This window comes from Chelmon rostratus, chromosome 7 (genome assembly GCF_017976325.1).
Source record: "Chelmon rostratus isolate fCheRos1 chromosome 7, fCheRos1.pri, whole genome shotgun sequence".
NCBI classification, from domain to species: domain Eukaryota; kingdom Metazoa; phylum Chordata; class Actinopteri; order Chaetodontiformes; family Chaetodontidae; genus Chelmon; species Chelmon rostratus.
In genome coordinates, this window is record NC_055664.1 from 6,681,635 (window position 1) to 6,695,133 (window position 13,499).

Consider the following 13,499-nt stretch of genomic DNA (forward strand, 5'->3'; position numbering starts at 1 on the left):
GGTACTTAGCTGATCCTCATGGTGATGGCGTATGAAACTGCTTCAACGCGACACAGACACAGGAACAGTGGCGGATATTGAAGGGACGGTTGATTGTCGTAGCAAGGAGACAAACTGTGTTTCAGAAAAGGCTGAATGAAGCAAGACAAATGAGTGCTGCTAACAAACAGGAACGTTTCGGAAAGCAGAGCGCAGACGACGAGACGACTCTGCACAGGATTTTGACGCTGAAGACCAGGATGCAAACCCTGGTGGTTGAGTTCAGGAATTAAAACTTTGGTTGAGGTTAACGACAGATCATAGTTGCAGATAAATGTTGACACCTTGTGTGTTTATGCAGTGCTGTTGTCAGTCAGAACCTGTTAATCTCCAGCTTTATCCCTGGTTCTATCCCTGCACACAGCCCTCGACCTCCATTCCTGTAATGTATCTAACTGACCCACAAGCCTCTTGAAACTCCCAACTCTTGTGAACAAACCTTTAAACTAAATTTACTATAGATGTAAAATGCATTGCAACTGCAAGACCAGTTCTTCCCACAACAGCATCAGAAACAGATTACTCCAAAACGTTCACATGAGGTACATTTCTCCAGCTTTGCCAACAAATATTTTCCAGCTTTGAAATCTGGAAGGGAAACCAGTGAATACCAAAAACATGGAACGCTCTTACAACCAGGTGCTCATCGGGGTGTGGTCCGAAGGTTTCGCTTGCTTGAAAAGGAAGTAAAGCATGACTGAATCGTCTGTTGGGAACGCTGCTTGCTGTACTTCTGTAGCCTAGCCCTCAGCATCCAGTACTGGGAAGCAGCTCTCTCTCTCGTGTCCAGTAACGCCCCTGTGGAAACATACTACCAGGCTGAGTTCCAGTCCTCACGTTAGACACATCCTCCAGCCCTGGCCCTGTTCCCCAGTTCCAGCTCCAGTGCCTGTCCCTAGGCTCCAACCCCAGTTCTTGCCCTCTCCCCCAGTGCACTCTTGACCAGTGCGCCCACAGCAGATGGAAAGCAAAGAAAACTGTGTCACCACCAGCCATGACTCGCTTAATCAGCCCTCCCCCTTCTTTCTCTCTTGCTGTAGCTCTCTCTCTTTCTATCCTCCCACTCCCTTCTTCCCTCACTCCCAGGATTTGGAGCATCAAACATTGATTTGTCTTTATTTTTAGAGCAGCTGTGAGCGTACGTGCGTGCACGTACAGTGTTTGTTTGTGCGTGTCTGTACACCAGACGCTCATCCATGCTGGGCCGTGGGCAGTTAGATTGTGTTTGGGTGCATCCCTGTGCGTGTATTGGCGAATGTGTCAGGGCTCCTTTTTCCAAGTTAATCCCTTAAGAAGAGGTGTGGTTCTCTTTCTCGCTCCGCGCTCCCTCTCCTCTCTGTCCCTCACTGTGAGCGCAGTATCATCACATGCTCTCTCGCTCCTCTCCTCCTCTCATCTTTTTCTTTCTGCTGTTGTTGTTGCTGTGGCCGCTAGTCTGAGGGACTTGTTTCTCTCCGCTTGTCATCTCTGCATCTCCTCTCATCTGCTGCTGTTCCTGTGCGAGATGAGTTCTTGTGGCGAGATGGGGGAGGCCATCGAACTCAGGTGAGTCAAATACAGAGTAGGGGGTGTGAGCTGTGTGTTTGTGTGTGCTTGTTTAGGAACTGGCAGGTGACTTCTAACATATGTATGCATATCTTTACGTGTAACTATGCATCTGTTAATCACTTTTCTGCATTTCGGTGTGCGACTCTGCACCTGGCTGTGCATTCCTTTGAAACTGGGTCGACTGTTACTGTAGCAATCAGTACCTTAGGCTATTTTTCTCAGCCTCACCTCTTTTTCTGTCCATCAAGTTGACCCTGTTTCAAAAAGGCGGAAATCTGCAAGCTCTTTAGAGGTCAACGGGAGATCTGGGGTTTTCGTGATCATGATAGCTGTGGTTTGTTGTTGTTGTTGTTGTTGCTGTTGCTGGTGTTGTTGGGTTATTGGCTACGGTGGTATTTTCAGTCACTGCCAAACTGATAATAGGTCTGGTCCAGCCTGTATCCTCAGGGCTCATAGCGGCTAATAGCCTTAGCAGATGCATTAGCCCCCATGCCCATATGGAAGAGATTAAACTGCTAAATTGATACAAAACGCCCAACATTTTTTTCTTGCATAGCGTCAGTGCAGCCACATTTTTGTGTGCACGTATAGATATGTTCATATGTGTGTGCGCGTACACCTGCCATACACCCGTTTTACATTAGATTTGTGCTCCCAAGCCTTGTCAGGCTGCAGGAAGGGACTGGTTTGCTTAAATTCTCTCCCGAATTGAACACTTCCTCTCTCTTTTTTCTCACCCTGCCCTCATGATTATATAATTAGAGAAGGACAGCTCTCGTGTGCGTTGCAGAAAAGGACGAGAACAAGGCAAAGAGTGAGAATGCTGTGGACGACAGAGACCAACTGTATGTAATGAGTGAAATGAGGACAAACGAAGAACAGCAAGAAGGAGTCTCAACAGGAGGGAGAGGATGAGAGGAGAGGTGTGAAAGTAAAAGTTGAGTTTGAAAAGGGAGGGGTGACAAATGGGAGGTGGGAATAGAGTGGAGAGGGAAAAAGTCAAGGAAACGTAGATTTATTATGGAGAAAATATGAATTTCCTCCTATTTCAGAAGAGGAAGCAAGGGATTAAAAATAGAAGACCATTTGCTATTATCACCTGACCTTGTAGAATAGCACATTATATATATTGCTGGTCTGTGCTAACATCGGAGAATGATTTAAATGCTTTTAGTATGATAAATGAGGGATTTTGAAAGAGGTCGGAGGCTTCAGAAAAGAGGCATAATGGTGCTGAAAAGAGGAGGGAAGAGATCGCGAAAAAAAATAGACTTGCAACCCATAAATGTTTCAATATAAGCAGATCTTCTTCTGCGAGAGTTCAGCACTTATGAATGCTGCAGAGCGAGGCAAGGCCACTTGGCATTCGTCTCTGACCCAAGAGTCTGATGTAAAATCTGCACAATTCAAGCTCAAGGGTGGGGTTGACAAGACATTGAGAAATGACGGCAGCAACAATAGGTCCTTCAGCTTGGGAACATTTGAGTGAAGTCACATTGTGTGTAAGGTTGTGTTTTCGAGTTCACTGAAATAAACTTGGCAGCTTTAGAGCCTTGAATGTCTGTCAGTCCAGCAGTCTGTAGTCTTCCACATGTGTTTTGATTATGTTTTTATGTGAACATATGTGAAGCAGTGCCAGTTAGTGGCAAATATGGAGCTTTGGAGCGTTGGTGTGAAGCCTCCTGGCTTGAATAAACTTTTTCTATGATGTCTCTGGTTTGTGAGTCTCATCTCTCACCGGAGAGATGAAATTGTGCCACGTGTTCTTCTATGATATCAGAGATGTAGTACATGTGATAAGCTGGCCTGTGGCACTGGTCTCGACTGATAGGAGGGAATACAAAGTGGGAACACAGCACGACAATATGATACTGGAGCATATCGACTAGACTGCTCCACTTCACGCCTGGCTGCACTGTGTTTAGATTAGCTTCCACACACACACACACACACACCCCGTCACAGTTGCAGACACACACATGCATGCAGGACATACTTTGACACGGAAGCCACACACATGCCATACGCATATGAATGCATATGCAGGCACACACACAATCACACATAAAGCTAGCGTGGTCTGTGCCCTCTTTGCCTGCTGTTCCAAGGGCAGAGGGGGATTTGGATATTGTTATGTTAATCTGCCTCCCTTTTGTGTCTTGGAACTCATTCAGACACACACACACACACACACGCATTCACACACATACACAGGTATGAGCACATTCAAGCCTGTGCATTTTTATGTACAAATGCAGCGCATGCAATGTTGTATACACTGAAGAACAAGAAACCTGCTGTTACATAAAATGATGAGACAGGAAACAGGTTGCACTGTGAAAACACAAGCTACAACACACACACACACACACACACACACACACACATACACAGACAATGTTCTTAAGGCTTAACTTGGGTGGGTGGGAATTGAAACAGTGGCAGGAGGGGCAGTGACACAGCAACATGATAAGCCTGGAGGAGGAGGATAATAGGTGCAGGAGCTGTGTGTGCATGGGTGTGTTTCCTGGTGTTGATGTAACAGTGCATGTGTATGTGTGTGTGTGTTTGTGTGAAGCTGTGTCTCCTAAGCTTCACACTCTCTATCTGCAAAGCTAATACAGTATCACATGAAGTTTCCCAGCTAAATCCTATTTGCAGAATAGACTGGGAAGCAGATAATTTTAATTGCAGGATTTTTGCTCAGACTCCCCTCCTGAGGCAGGAAAAGCGCGAACATGATGTGTGCACTGTATGAATTGCATGTGTGTGTGTGTGTAAAATTAGGAGAGTGAGCTCTGAGCACAATGTTGTGTGTCTGTAAGTGTGAGCAAGACGTGAATGCCTCTATATCTCCATTAGCTGTAGCGAAACCATGACGAGAGGCGTCTCTGGAAACATGTGCTGCTTCCTGGATCCATCCATCTTCATAGTGTTGACATCTCATTTCAGACTCAGAGGTGTTAAAATTGCCTTCTTTCTCTCTCTGTTTGCTTTACATTTTAGTTTAATATGATGCAGAGTGAACTTAAAGCCTCATTTCTGTTGGAGCAAGTCTGTTGGTGGAGCTGAGGTGCCAGTGCACAAAAAAAAGGAGGGTGCCCGGCAAAACAGTCGCACCTGACTCAGCTTTTGCTGCGACGTAATGTCACATTAACAAGCAAGATGCTGCAGTGGCCAGTCAAATACATGCACAGTCCTGATTACTTTGTAACGTTCATGCCCTTTATCTACTCTTATTTCTACTATGGAAAATAGAATAATGGGATTACAACAATGGCAAAGTTGTAAAATCCTGTCAGAATATTACAAACCTCTGTGCAGTGCATTGACACTAATGGATTCCAGTTAGCTTTTCCAGGGGAACACCCTTCCCTCAGTCTGTTATTAGAAACTGGGACACTTTAAGTTGGATCTGAATTCAGGAAAAATTTCTTATTTATTGACAAAGAACTAATTGGAAGAAAAACATTGCAAATAGGACATCATGTTTATTATGGTCTGCTTGAGTCACTGATGCCGTCCTGCCGTTGTGGCAAATTCTTTGTCAGGTTTGCAGCCTTCTTGGGTCAAATATATCAGGAAATGCCATTAAAATCTAAATAAATGAAGTTTCTTAGTGCTGGTGTGCTGCTGGATATTTAGTTATTTGCTGACAATAAAGTTAAACTGCTATCTTTTCTTCGGGAACATTGCTGAAAAGAGATCAGACTGGACACGAAACTGGTTTTAAACAAACTGCCAGTTTAGGCAAACATAGCATCCATCACAAGTTTTGCTGATATTTCAGGTGCCTCCAATTAGAGAGGCTCAGACAATCTGGCTAAACTGTTAGCTGTTAGCTCGTTGCTCAGCTGTCTGATGATGTAGTGACGTCTCTGCATTCCCAGATTGCACTGTTATCCTAACTGGATGAATTAAGAGAAATCATTTATGAAAATAAGACCAAAGCTGGAATAAACCTGCCTCATGCTTCAACTGTGTGAAGTAATTTTCAGGGAAAGAGAGAAACTTTTGATGTGTTCAAACTTCTTCGTAGGTTTTAAACACTCCAAGGATTAGGTTTTCTGAAGGCTTGTGATCAGACATTTTCCCACCTAACACAGGAAACTTGCAGAATTAATCTACAGCGTCTATCATTCCCTGCTGGCCACAAACAAACAGTCATGAACTGAATTTTCAAACTGGATCCTCATATTTTCAATATTTGCCTCACTGTGTGCAAGTTCCCCCTCTTCCATCTGTGAACATGAGTCACTCTTCGCAGACAGGTTTTGATTTCAGAACAAAGTGTCAGTGATCCTGGATCAGCAGGTTGAGTCACCTCTTCATCCAGTCACGTGGTCATCATCGCGATGACAACATCACTCTCACGCTCCATTCACCTGTTACTGTAATAACGCACTAAATTCCCACGTCTGAGTCACAGAGGCCATTCAATCTCATTATGCAAGATGACCACCAGCCTGCACTCTCTCTCTCTCTCTCTCTCTCTCTCTCTCTCTCTCTCTCTCTCTCTGTCACACACACACACACACACACACACACACACACTGCCTATAATTATATTAGGGTGGCTTTCTGTAATTCTTCACCCTGCCCAGAAACCCCCCCTGAAAGATCATATTGCATTAGAGGGTCAGAGGAAGGACAGGATGTGCTCGTGTGCGTTTGCCAGTCAGTGTCAAGCTAATTGGCATCTGTGTGCAACCATGTTGACATTGTGATACACCACAGACACACACGCACACACACACATCTTCCACTTAGTACGTCTAACTTCTAATCTGTCTTGTAGACACTAATGAGACGCCATAGCTCTGTGACAATTACGGCTGTGCACCATAATCAATATGAGCAAACATGTTGGGTGGGACAAAGCAAATGGCAGTAAAAGAATCTATTCATCATGAGTGTTAGTTGCCACCTGAAAATATTGCTGCCATTGTAATCTGTCATTGGTAATTGGGTTATTTCAGTCAGAAATAAATTAATCAAGCTATTGGCTAAACAAATAGAACATCATGTTTATTTTTGTTGAGTCACTGACGCAGTTCTTCGTGCCCTCACTTTGTCCTGACAAATCTCTGTCACGTTTGCAGCCTTCTTCAGTGGAGTGTCTTAGTGCTGGTGGGCTGCTGGATATTCAATTATTTGCTGACATTGAGTGTATCTCTTCTATTCTAGTCCTCCTTTGCTTTCTCTTTGTCAAATTTAGAAAATATTGACCCGGCACACAGTACAGGAAACACACCAGGAAATTTAATTGACTTTGTAAATAATGCATTTACACATTTACATTACAGAAAATCATTCAAGTACACACCACTGTTTTATGCTATTTGCTGTTATGAACAGCATTGACCGGTTCTACAGTATGAGCACTGCATAAAAACTGCAGTACTATGGATTGTGGATCGGCCCTGAATTCCAATGAGAGAGAGATAAATGAACCCTCTGACCCCTTTTTATGGAGTGATCTTAGTTTATGGAGCAGTGTGTGTGTGTGTGTGTGTGTGTGTGTGTGTGTGTGTGTGTGTGTGTGTGTGTGGGTGTGTGTGTGTGTGTGGGTGTGAAGTAGAAAGAGAGAGAGAGAATGACAGAGACAATAGTCACAGTGGGTGCCAGGCTGATGGTTAAACACATGGCTCTGCTTCAGCTGTCGCTGTGCATCAGTGTGTACACGCTCACACACACTCCTAAGGAAAGGACATTTACTGATGCAGCTGTGTTTGCCTCCACACTTACAGAAAAGTATGCATCCTGAGCCTCCTCCACACTGCACCGCATGCGGCTCTCGAGTGATCTGTATCTGTATCTGTTGCTCCAGAGGCTTCTTTACACGTGCTCACTGTAGCTGCTGCACCCAACGGTGTTTGTGCTGCTCATATGAGGCAGCTGTAAAGTTTCCTCTGTTCACGTGGAAATTACATATTGATGTAGTGATTGAATGATTTGTGGGATTGTGTTGTTTTCCAGACATGATATTGACGTGGAAAATTTCAGCTCACCGCCTGTCTGTCCTGTAACCAGTCCGACGTGTTTGTGCGATGATCAGCAGCAGAGTTACAGACCACGTTTTAATCAGCTGTGTTTGACGTTATTTTTAAAGGGATGCAGCTCCTCTTAGGATTTGAACACATTTAAAGATTTTGTCCAAATTTGCCTTTGGGGATTATGCTTATTTGCTATAGAAGAACACTGATCAGTTTCATCTTTGTGTGTTTAGTATTAGTTTGCTATTTTGTGATTGTATAATATTTTTTGACATGATATCTGAGGTGCTGCCTTCTACCACACCTGCTGTCAATCTGTACATTTAGCTGGTCCATATTTAGCTAACCGCTCATAAAAACAAAATATTTCAGTTTTTATTTAAATTCTGTTTCATATACAAAATGCAATAAGGGCATAGTTACTGTTTCCCTCTGTTTTAAGTCCTGCAACATCTCTACCGAACACCAGAGGTGTTTTGCAGGACAAAAATCAAGTCTGAAGTCATTTTGGAACTTTGCAAGTCAAGATGCAAGTTTTTCAGATCATTGAGTCAAAAGTGTTTTTACATCGCTAAGTAACTGTTCAGGTAATAATTTGATATTCACTATGCACTACAAGGCCTGAAATGTGCATGTAGGTTGTGTGAGAGACTGTGTCCAGTGGCTGTGCTGTGGTAAAGTCTACATGTCAAATACAAAGCTTCCAGGCAGGAGCACTGACCTTACAGGAGCACGTATCTCGCTGCGTCTGTCACTCTCTCACACACACATTCATACCCGCTTCCACACAGCCTCACAGCCGCTGCAATAAATAAGGCCATCCTGTCCTGGGTCAGACTTCAGTCTAAACACAAGTGCCCTGGTTTATGTCCGCTACGTCACACTTCTTTATTTTTTAATCACACACACACGAACGCAAACCACCTGCCACTTGCCGTGTGTGTGTGTGAGAGAGAGAGAGCGAGAAAGAGGAAGAGGGAGACAGTTTTGGGTGATAATGGGAGTCAGTATCTCTATCCGGGTCATTCGGTGTCAGCTGAAGTCTGCAGAGCCCAGAAACTGGGTCAGGTTTCTGTGTGTGTGTGTGTGTGTGTGTGTGAGCATAACCTGCCAATGTCTAATGTGTTTTTGATTTAATTCTATTAACCAGATAACTGTTTATTGTCTCTCATTAGCCCAAAGATGAGTCACCATTGGAGTGACATTTAAAGCTGGCCTTAATGTGATGGAGGAGAATCTTTTTGTGGGCTGTGCTGCCACATCTAACATGAGGGTCTTACATGCTCAGGCTTTGTATTTGTGGTACCGACATACAAAATTAAAAAAAAAAAAAAAAGCTAGTGTCGGAAAGAACAGCTTTGATCTGGTGATCGTGTGAAGAAAACAGGTATCATAAATATGCTAAATGTCTGGAGCAAAAACTCTGTAATGGAGAAATAACTCACTGGGTTTTCTGCTGGTATCAAATGGTTTAGATAAGCAAGCTATTAAACATAAGGCTTGTGTACTGCATGGAGGTAATCTGTATCCTGAAACAGTGCAATAATCACTTTGCACTGTATGCAGCTGTGGTGATACTGACCTTTGATGCCTTTGCCTCCACCTTGACTTTCGATGTACTCTGAGTCACACTGGACGCTTTGGCAAAACACAGCAGCTTCTCAGCCGCACAGCCAATAAGTCACAACTTGAATTCAACTGAGCACAGAGAAGGAAGCAGAGAGAGGTACATCGTGTCCATGTAAAGTGGTCAGCTCAGTGATGACTAAGCCAACACAATCCCCTGCCTTCACACACACACACACACACACACACACACACACACACACACACACACACACACTCATGAACACACATACATACACACACACACACACACTTGGACGCTTGCTCCACCTCTCGCTGTCTCCTCCTTGTCTCTCCGGAGCTTCACAGAAATATGGCTTACCGTAATGCAAGGTGGCAATGACTCATTGCGTGTGCATGTGTGTGTGTGTTTGTGTGTGTGTGTGTGTGTGTGTGTGTGTGTGTGTGTGTTTGTGTGACGTGTAAGTGCGCGCGTGTGTGCAGCAACATCACCCCTCCTCCCCCGTCTCCCTCCTTGCGCGAGGTGTGTTTTGCGAGCATCTGGTAGAGGCGAAGTGTGAGGGAGGAGTGTGTCCCGCTTTTCCAAAATCTCTGAACCTTGTTGAGCGCCGAACATCTGGATCAGGGAGGAACATGAGTGTGTGTGAAAGAGAGGAAGAGTGCCAAAGATATCAATCAGACTCACATCTGGCAAGCACGAAACACAGCTGGACACACATGAGTTCATGCAGTCTTAACATAGATTATGTGGAGGTAATAGAGAGGTGACGCATACACACGTAAAGAATACGGAATAACATTTCTATTAACTTTGTAACACTTTGAATACAAGCTAATATATTAATATTACCAATATTAAAAAAACGCACCCACCCCCACATTGTTAATAACAATTGTTCCAACCTACTAACAGTTAAAATACCAACTTAACAAGCTAGAGCAAAAATTTTTCCCCCACATTTTATTAGTCTGTATGCGTGGGCGAACTCTTCTCGCTAAATTCACCCCTGTTAAACCCATTTGCTCACATTCGCATCACCAGAGCTGCAGACATTTAGCTTCGGGCCTGTTTTTTTTTTTTTTTTGCGTCCGTCGTTGGACAAGCACAGCGCAAAGAGGAGATCTGGAGTATAAACACCAGTGAAGAAGAAGAATAGGGAGGAACCGCAGAGGGAAGCCGCGATGAAGGGAGGTCAGCCTGGGTGAACGAATTTGAAAGTCTGCGACATAACTTCATATGATCGTAAGTCGTCTCTCCTGCCATCTCTGCAACAATGTGTTCCAGATGGCTGCTAACTCAAACACTGGATGGGGAGCAACTATGTGTTTTTTGGCATCGGGCCTCTTGTTTGTGTAGTCTACACTGAAGTGCTGAGGAGTTTTGCGTGGGTTTATGACGAGAGCGGGACTTCATTTGTGCCATTGATTTATAGCTTTATTTTGATGTTTTCCATCCTCGCCCGCCTGCCTGCCTGCCCACCCCCTCTCTCTGTCCCTTGTCTTTTTTTTTCGTCGTGCAGATGGTTCTTGTTGTGCGGGGTGAGGTCACAGCTATGCAAGGCCTTTACATGTTGCATGCTGGGTAATGTCTCCACCCTAATGTGTCTCCATCGAAGACTGTTTACTACCAGATTTCTGTTCATTTCACACTGCGCAGCTCAGCAAGAGACGGCCTGTTGAGTGTTTTCGCTGGAGTCTTGCTTACCTCATATTCTTATGTCCCGCCGCCATGATACATGTATGGACTTTATGTTGTCTGTCTGTCTGTCTGTGCAAATGAGAGAAACACTTTCCCGAAGTATCCTCCATACTGATATTATTCGGAGTAAATTTCTCTCGTCTACAATAGTTTGACATTTTGGAAAATACACTCAAAAACCCCTTCCTGGTGGAGTTAGATGAGATAATTGACACAACTCTCACATCATCTTAAAACTACAGCCAGCAGCAAGTTAGCTTAGCTTAGCATAAGGACTGGAAACAGGCCCCATTTTTATAAATTTTATCAAAACAATTTGATGTTTTATGGGAAATGTCATCTGACTCTCAAGAGAGCGAATCAGAGACTTTTCTAATTTTTTGCTTTAAGACACAGACCCTCTCCTCCTCGCCGACCCTCGTGTCATCTCACATACTTGCCAGATGTTTGCAAGTCAGTACATTACTTTGCTTACCCTCTTGAAGCTACATTTTCTTGTATTCTTGTTGGTTTGACTGTCTTTTTTCTGTCCTCTGGTTACCTCCTCTTATCAAACCACTGTTTGTGTCAAACCACTTATCCCCCCTGCATTTCTATTTCATTAAAACAGGATAACTGATGGATGTTGAACAGGATAATTGGGCGCATTACAATACTGATTTTCCCACCTCATTTCTTTACATCCATCTTTCTGACATACATAAGCTTTGCTTTGAGAGTTAAATATTTTTGTAGTAGTGTTGCTAGTGGTGCCTGGCAGACTTAATGACTACATCAGTCTTACTGTTTAGCTTTTTAATAGAAACAGGCATCCTGGAAATGTAATCTTACAGTGAAAGAACATAATAAATTAGTCATGACATTTCTTGAGAAGCCAAAATATTTACGATGCTAGACTTAATCTGAAACATTTCAGTGCTCGACCTTGTGTCACTTTCCAAGATAGTACAATAGAAAATGTGTCGGACGGTATTTTCTTAATTATGAATTTTATCACGAAAGTTATTAATCTCAGCTTCTAGTACAGGATAGATATAATTGTTTTAAATTGATTTTGTTAATAAAGAAGTTTGTTAGTCTGTTTTTTAGTCTCTCATTCTCCTGGTGTTTTTGCAGTCACACCACCCAACCTCCACTCGTTTCCATTTTATTTCCACTGGATGATCAGCAGGATAATTGTGTGTTACAGCACTCATTTTCTCACCTCATTTCTTCATTCCTCCACTTCTTCCAGTCATTTCTGACATGTCCCGGTGCCTTCAGTCCAAATGATTTCATTTCTGTGTCTCTCCCCCGTGGCTTGGCATCAGATGCCAGTCCCGTTCGCTCAAGCCTCCTCCTCCTCCTCTCCCGCTGTCCCAAACCATATGAGGGCAGTTACAGGGCATGCTGTATTCCCTAACCAGCACCTCCTTTCCCCCACCCTGTCCCCCATAACTCCCCCCTCTACCTCCCTTGTGGGATATTACGCACCAGCCTTTACCCCCTCACACAAACACACACACACACACACCTGCTCCAGCAGTGCTGGTGCCAGCCAGGTGCCATTCATTTGGCACTTTGCCCAGAAATGGCACGCACAAGCCCCGACATGTGTGCATCGAGCTGCAGAGGGGCTTGTGTGTGTGTGTGTGTGTGTGTGTGTGTGTGTGTGTGTGTGTATGTGTGTGTGTGTGTGTGCGCGCCTGCACTTGGCAGAGGACGCATGCCTCACATGCCAGAAATGGGTAAAGCCACTCGAGCTGTTGCATTTGAATACTCTGCATTACACACACGTTTGAGTGTGTGTGTGAGACGGACGGGGACGTCTGCTTGCAGAGGCTTCCGGCACACCAGCCTTTGGCGCCCATTACCAGTAACATAGCAGTGATTATGAGAAGTGATGTGTCTGTGTGTGTGTGCGTGTGTGTGCGTGCGTGTGTGTGTGTGTATATATATTTGTGAGTAAACCCTGACCTGCATGTTGCAGAGTGGAGAGAAGATTTCTTCCCTTCAGTGTACAGATCGTTGCTTACATATGGACATTGCATATCTTCAGTGTAATATTTGTGTGCTTCCACACCCTGTTACAGCCAGGATGGCGACTGATGGGGCAACCAGACGGTAAGAAAATAATACAAGTATACCCTTTACTCTTGAGAGCGGCGAGGGACAAAGATGAACATGTCTTATGTCCCTCTGCAGTTGTATCATTTCTTTGCCCTTTGCTGTGTCTCTGATCAGACCAGTGACAGGAAAAAGCCTCAAAAGTAAAGAACACGTAGAGAAGACAGTCTGCTTTGGATGGAGTGGAGTGCATGAAAAATGTGAGGAAGAGGAACAGTAAAGTCAAGTTTAAAACTTGGGAAGCCGGCTAATTCAGTCTTTATAAGGACAAAGGATGCACCAGAGGAAAGACGTGTTTATTGCACTGCAGATCTTGTGCTGAGGGGGGATGTGACTGTGGAGGAATGAAAACAGTAATTATCATTTTTAAACAGGTCATGTTTTGATGGCGTCATGTTTCATTATGCTGGGAAATTAGCATCGCTAAACAGGCCAGCGGGCTGAATGGTCTAATTAAGCAGCGCAGAGAGGATTGTGTGTGTTCAGAGGAGGATTGCAGCGTATGCACGTGTGTGTATGTGTGT

The 13,499-nt window shown here is 44.1% G+C and overlaps 1 protein-coding gene across 3 annotated transcripts in view; it reads left to right on the plus strand.

Annotated features, from left to right (window-relative positions):
* The window catches only part of numbl (NUMB like endocytic adaptor protein), a 52,300-nt gene that overhangs the window by 24,285 nt on the left and 14,516 nt on the right, over positions 1-13,499 (plus strand). Inside the window, exon 1 of one of the 3 annotated variants that reach the window (XM_041940504.1) lies at positions 1,512-1,584. The exons of 1 other annotated variant lie outside the window; for it this stretch is intronic. In XM_041940504.1, coding sequence (XP_041796438.1) covers positions 1,544-1,584 — 41 coding nt within the window. In that variant the 5' untranslated portion in view covers positions 1,512-1,543. Of the gene's footprint in view, positions 1-1,511; positions 1,585-12,856; positions 12,973-13,499 lie in introns of those variants that run through there. One more of the 3 variants, XM_041940503.1, reaches the window with a different exon arrangement.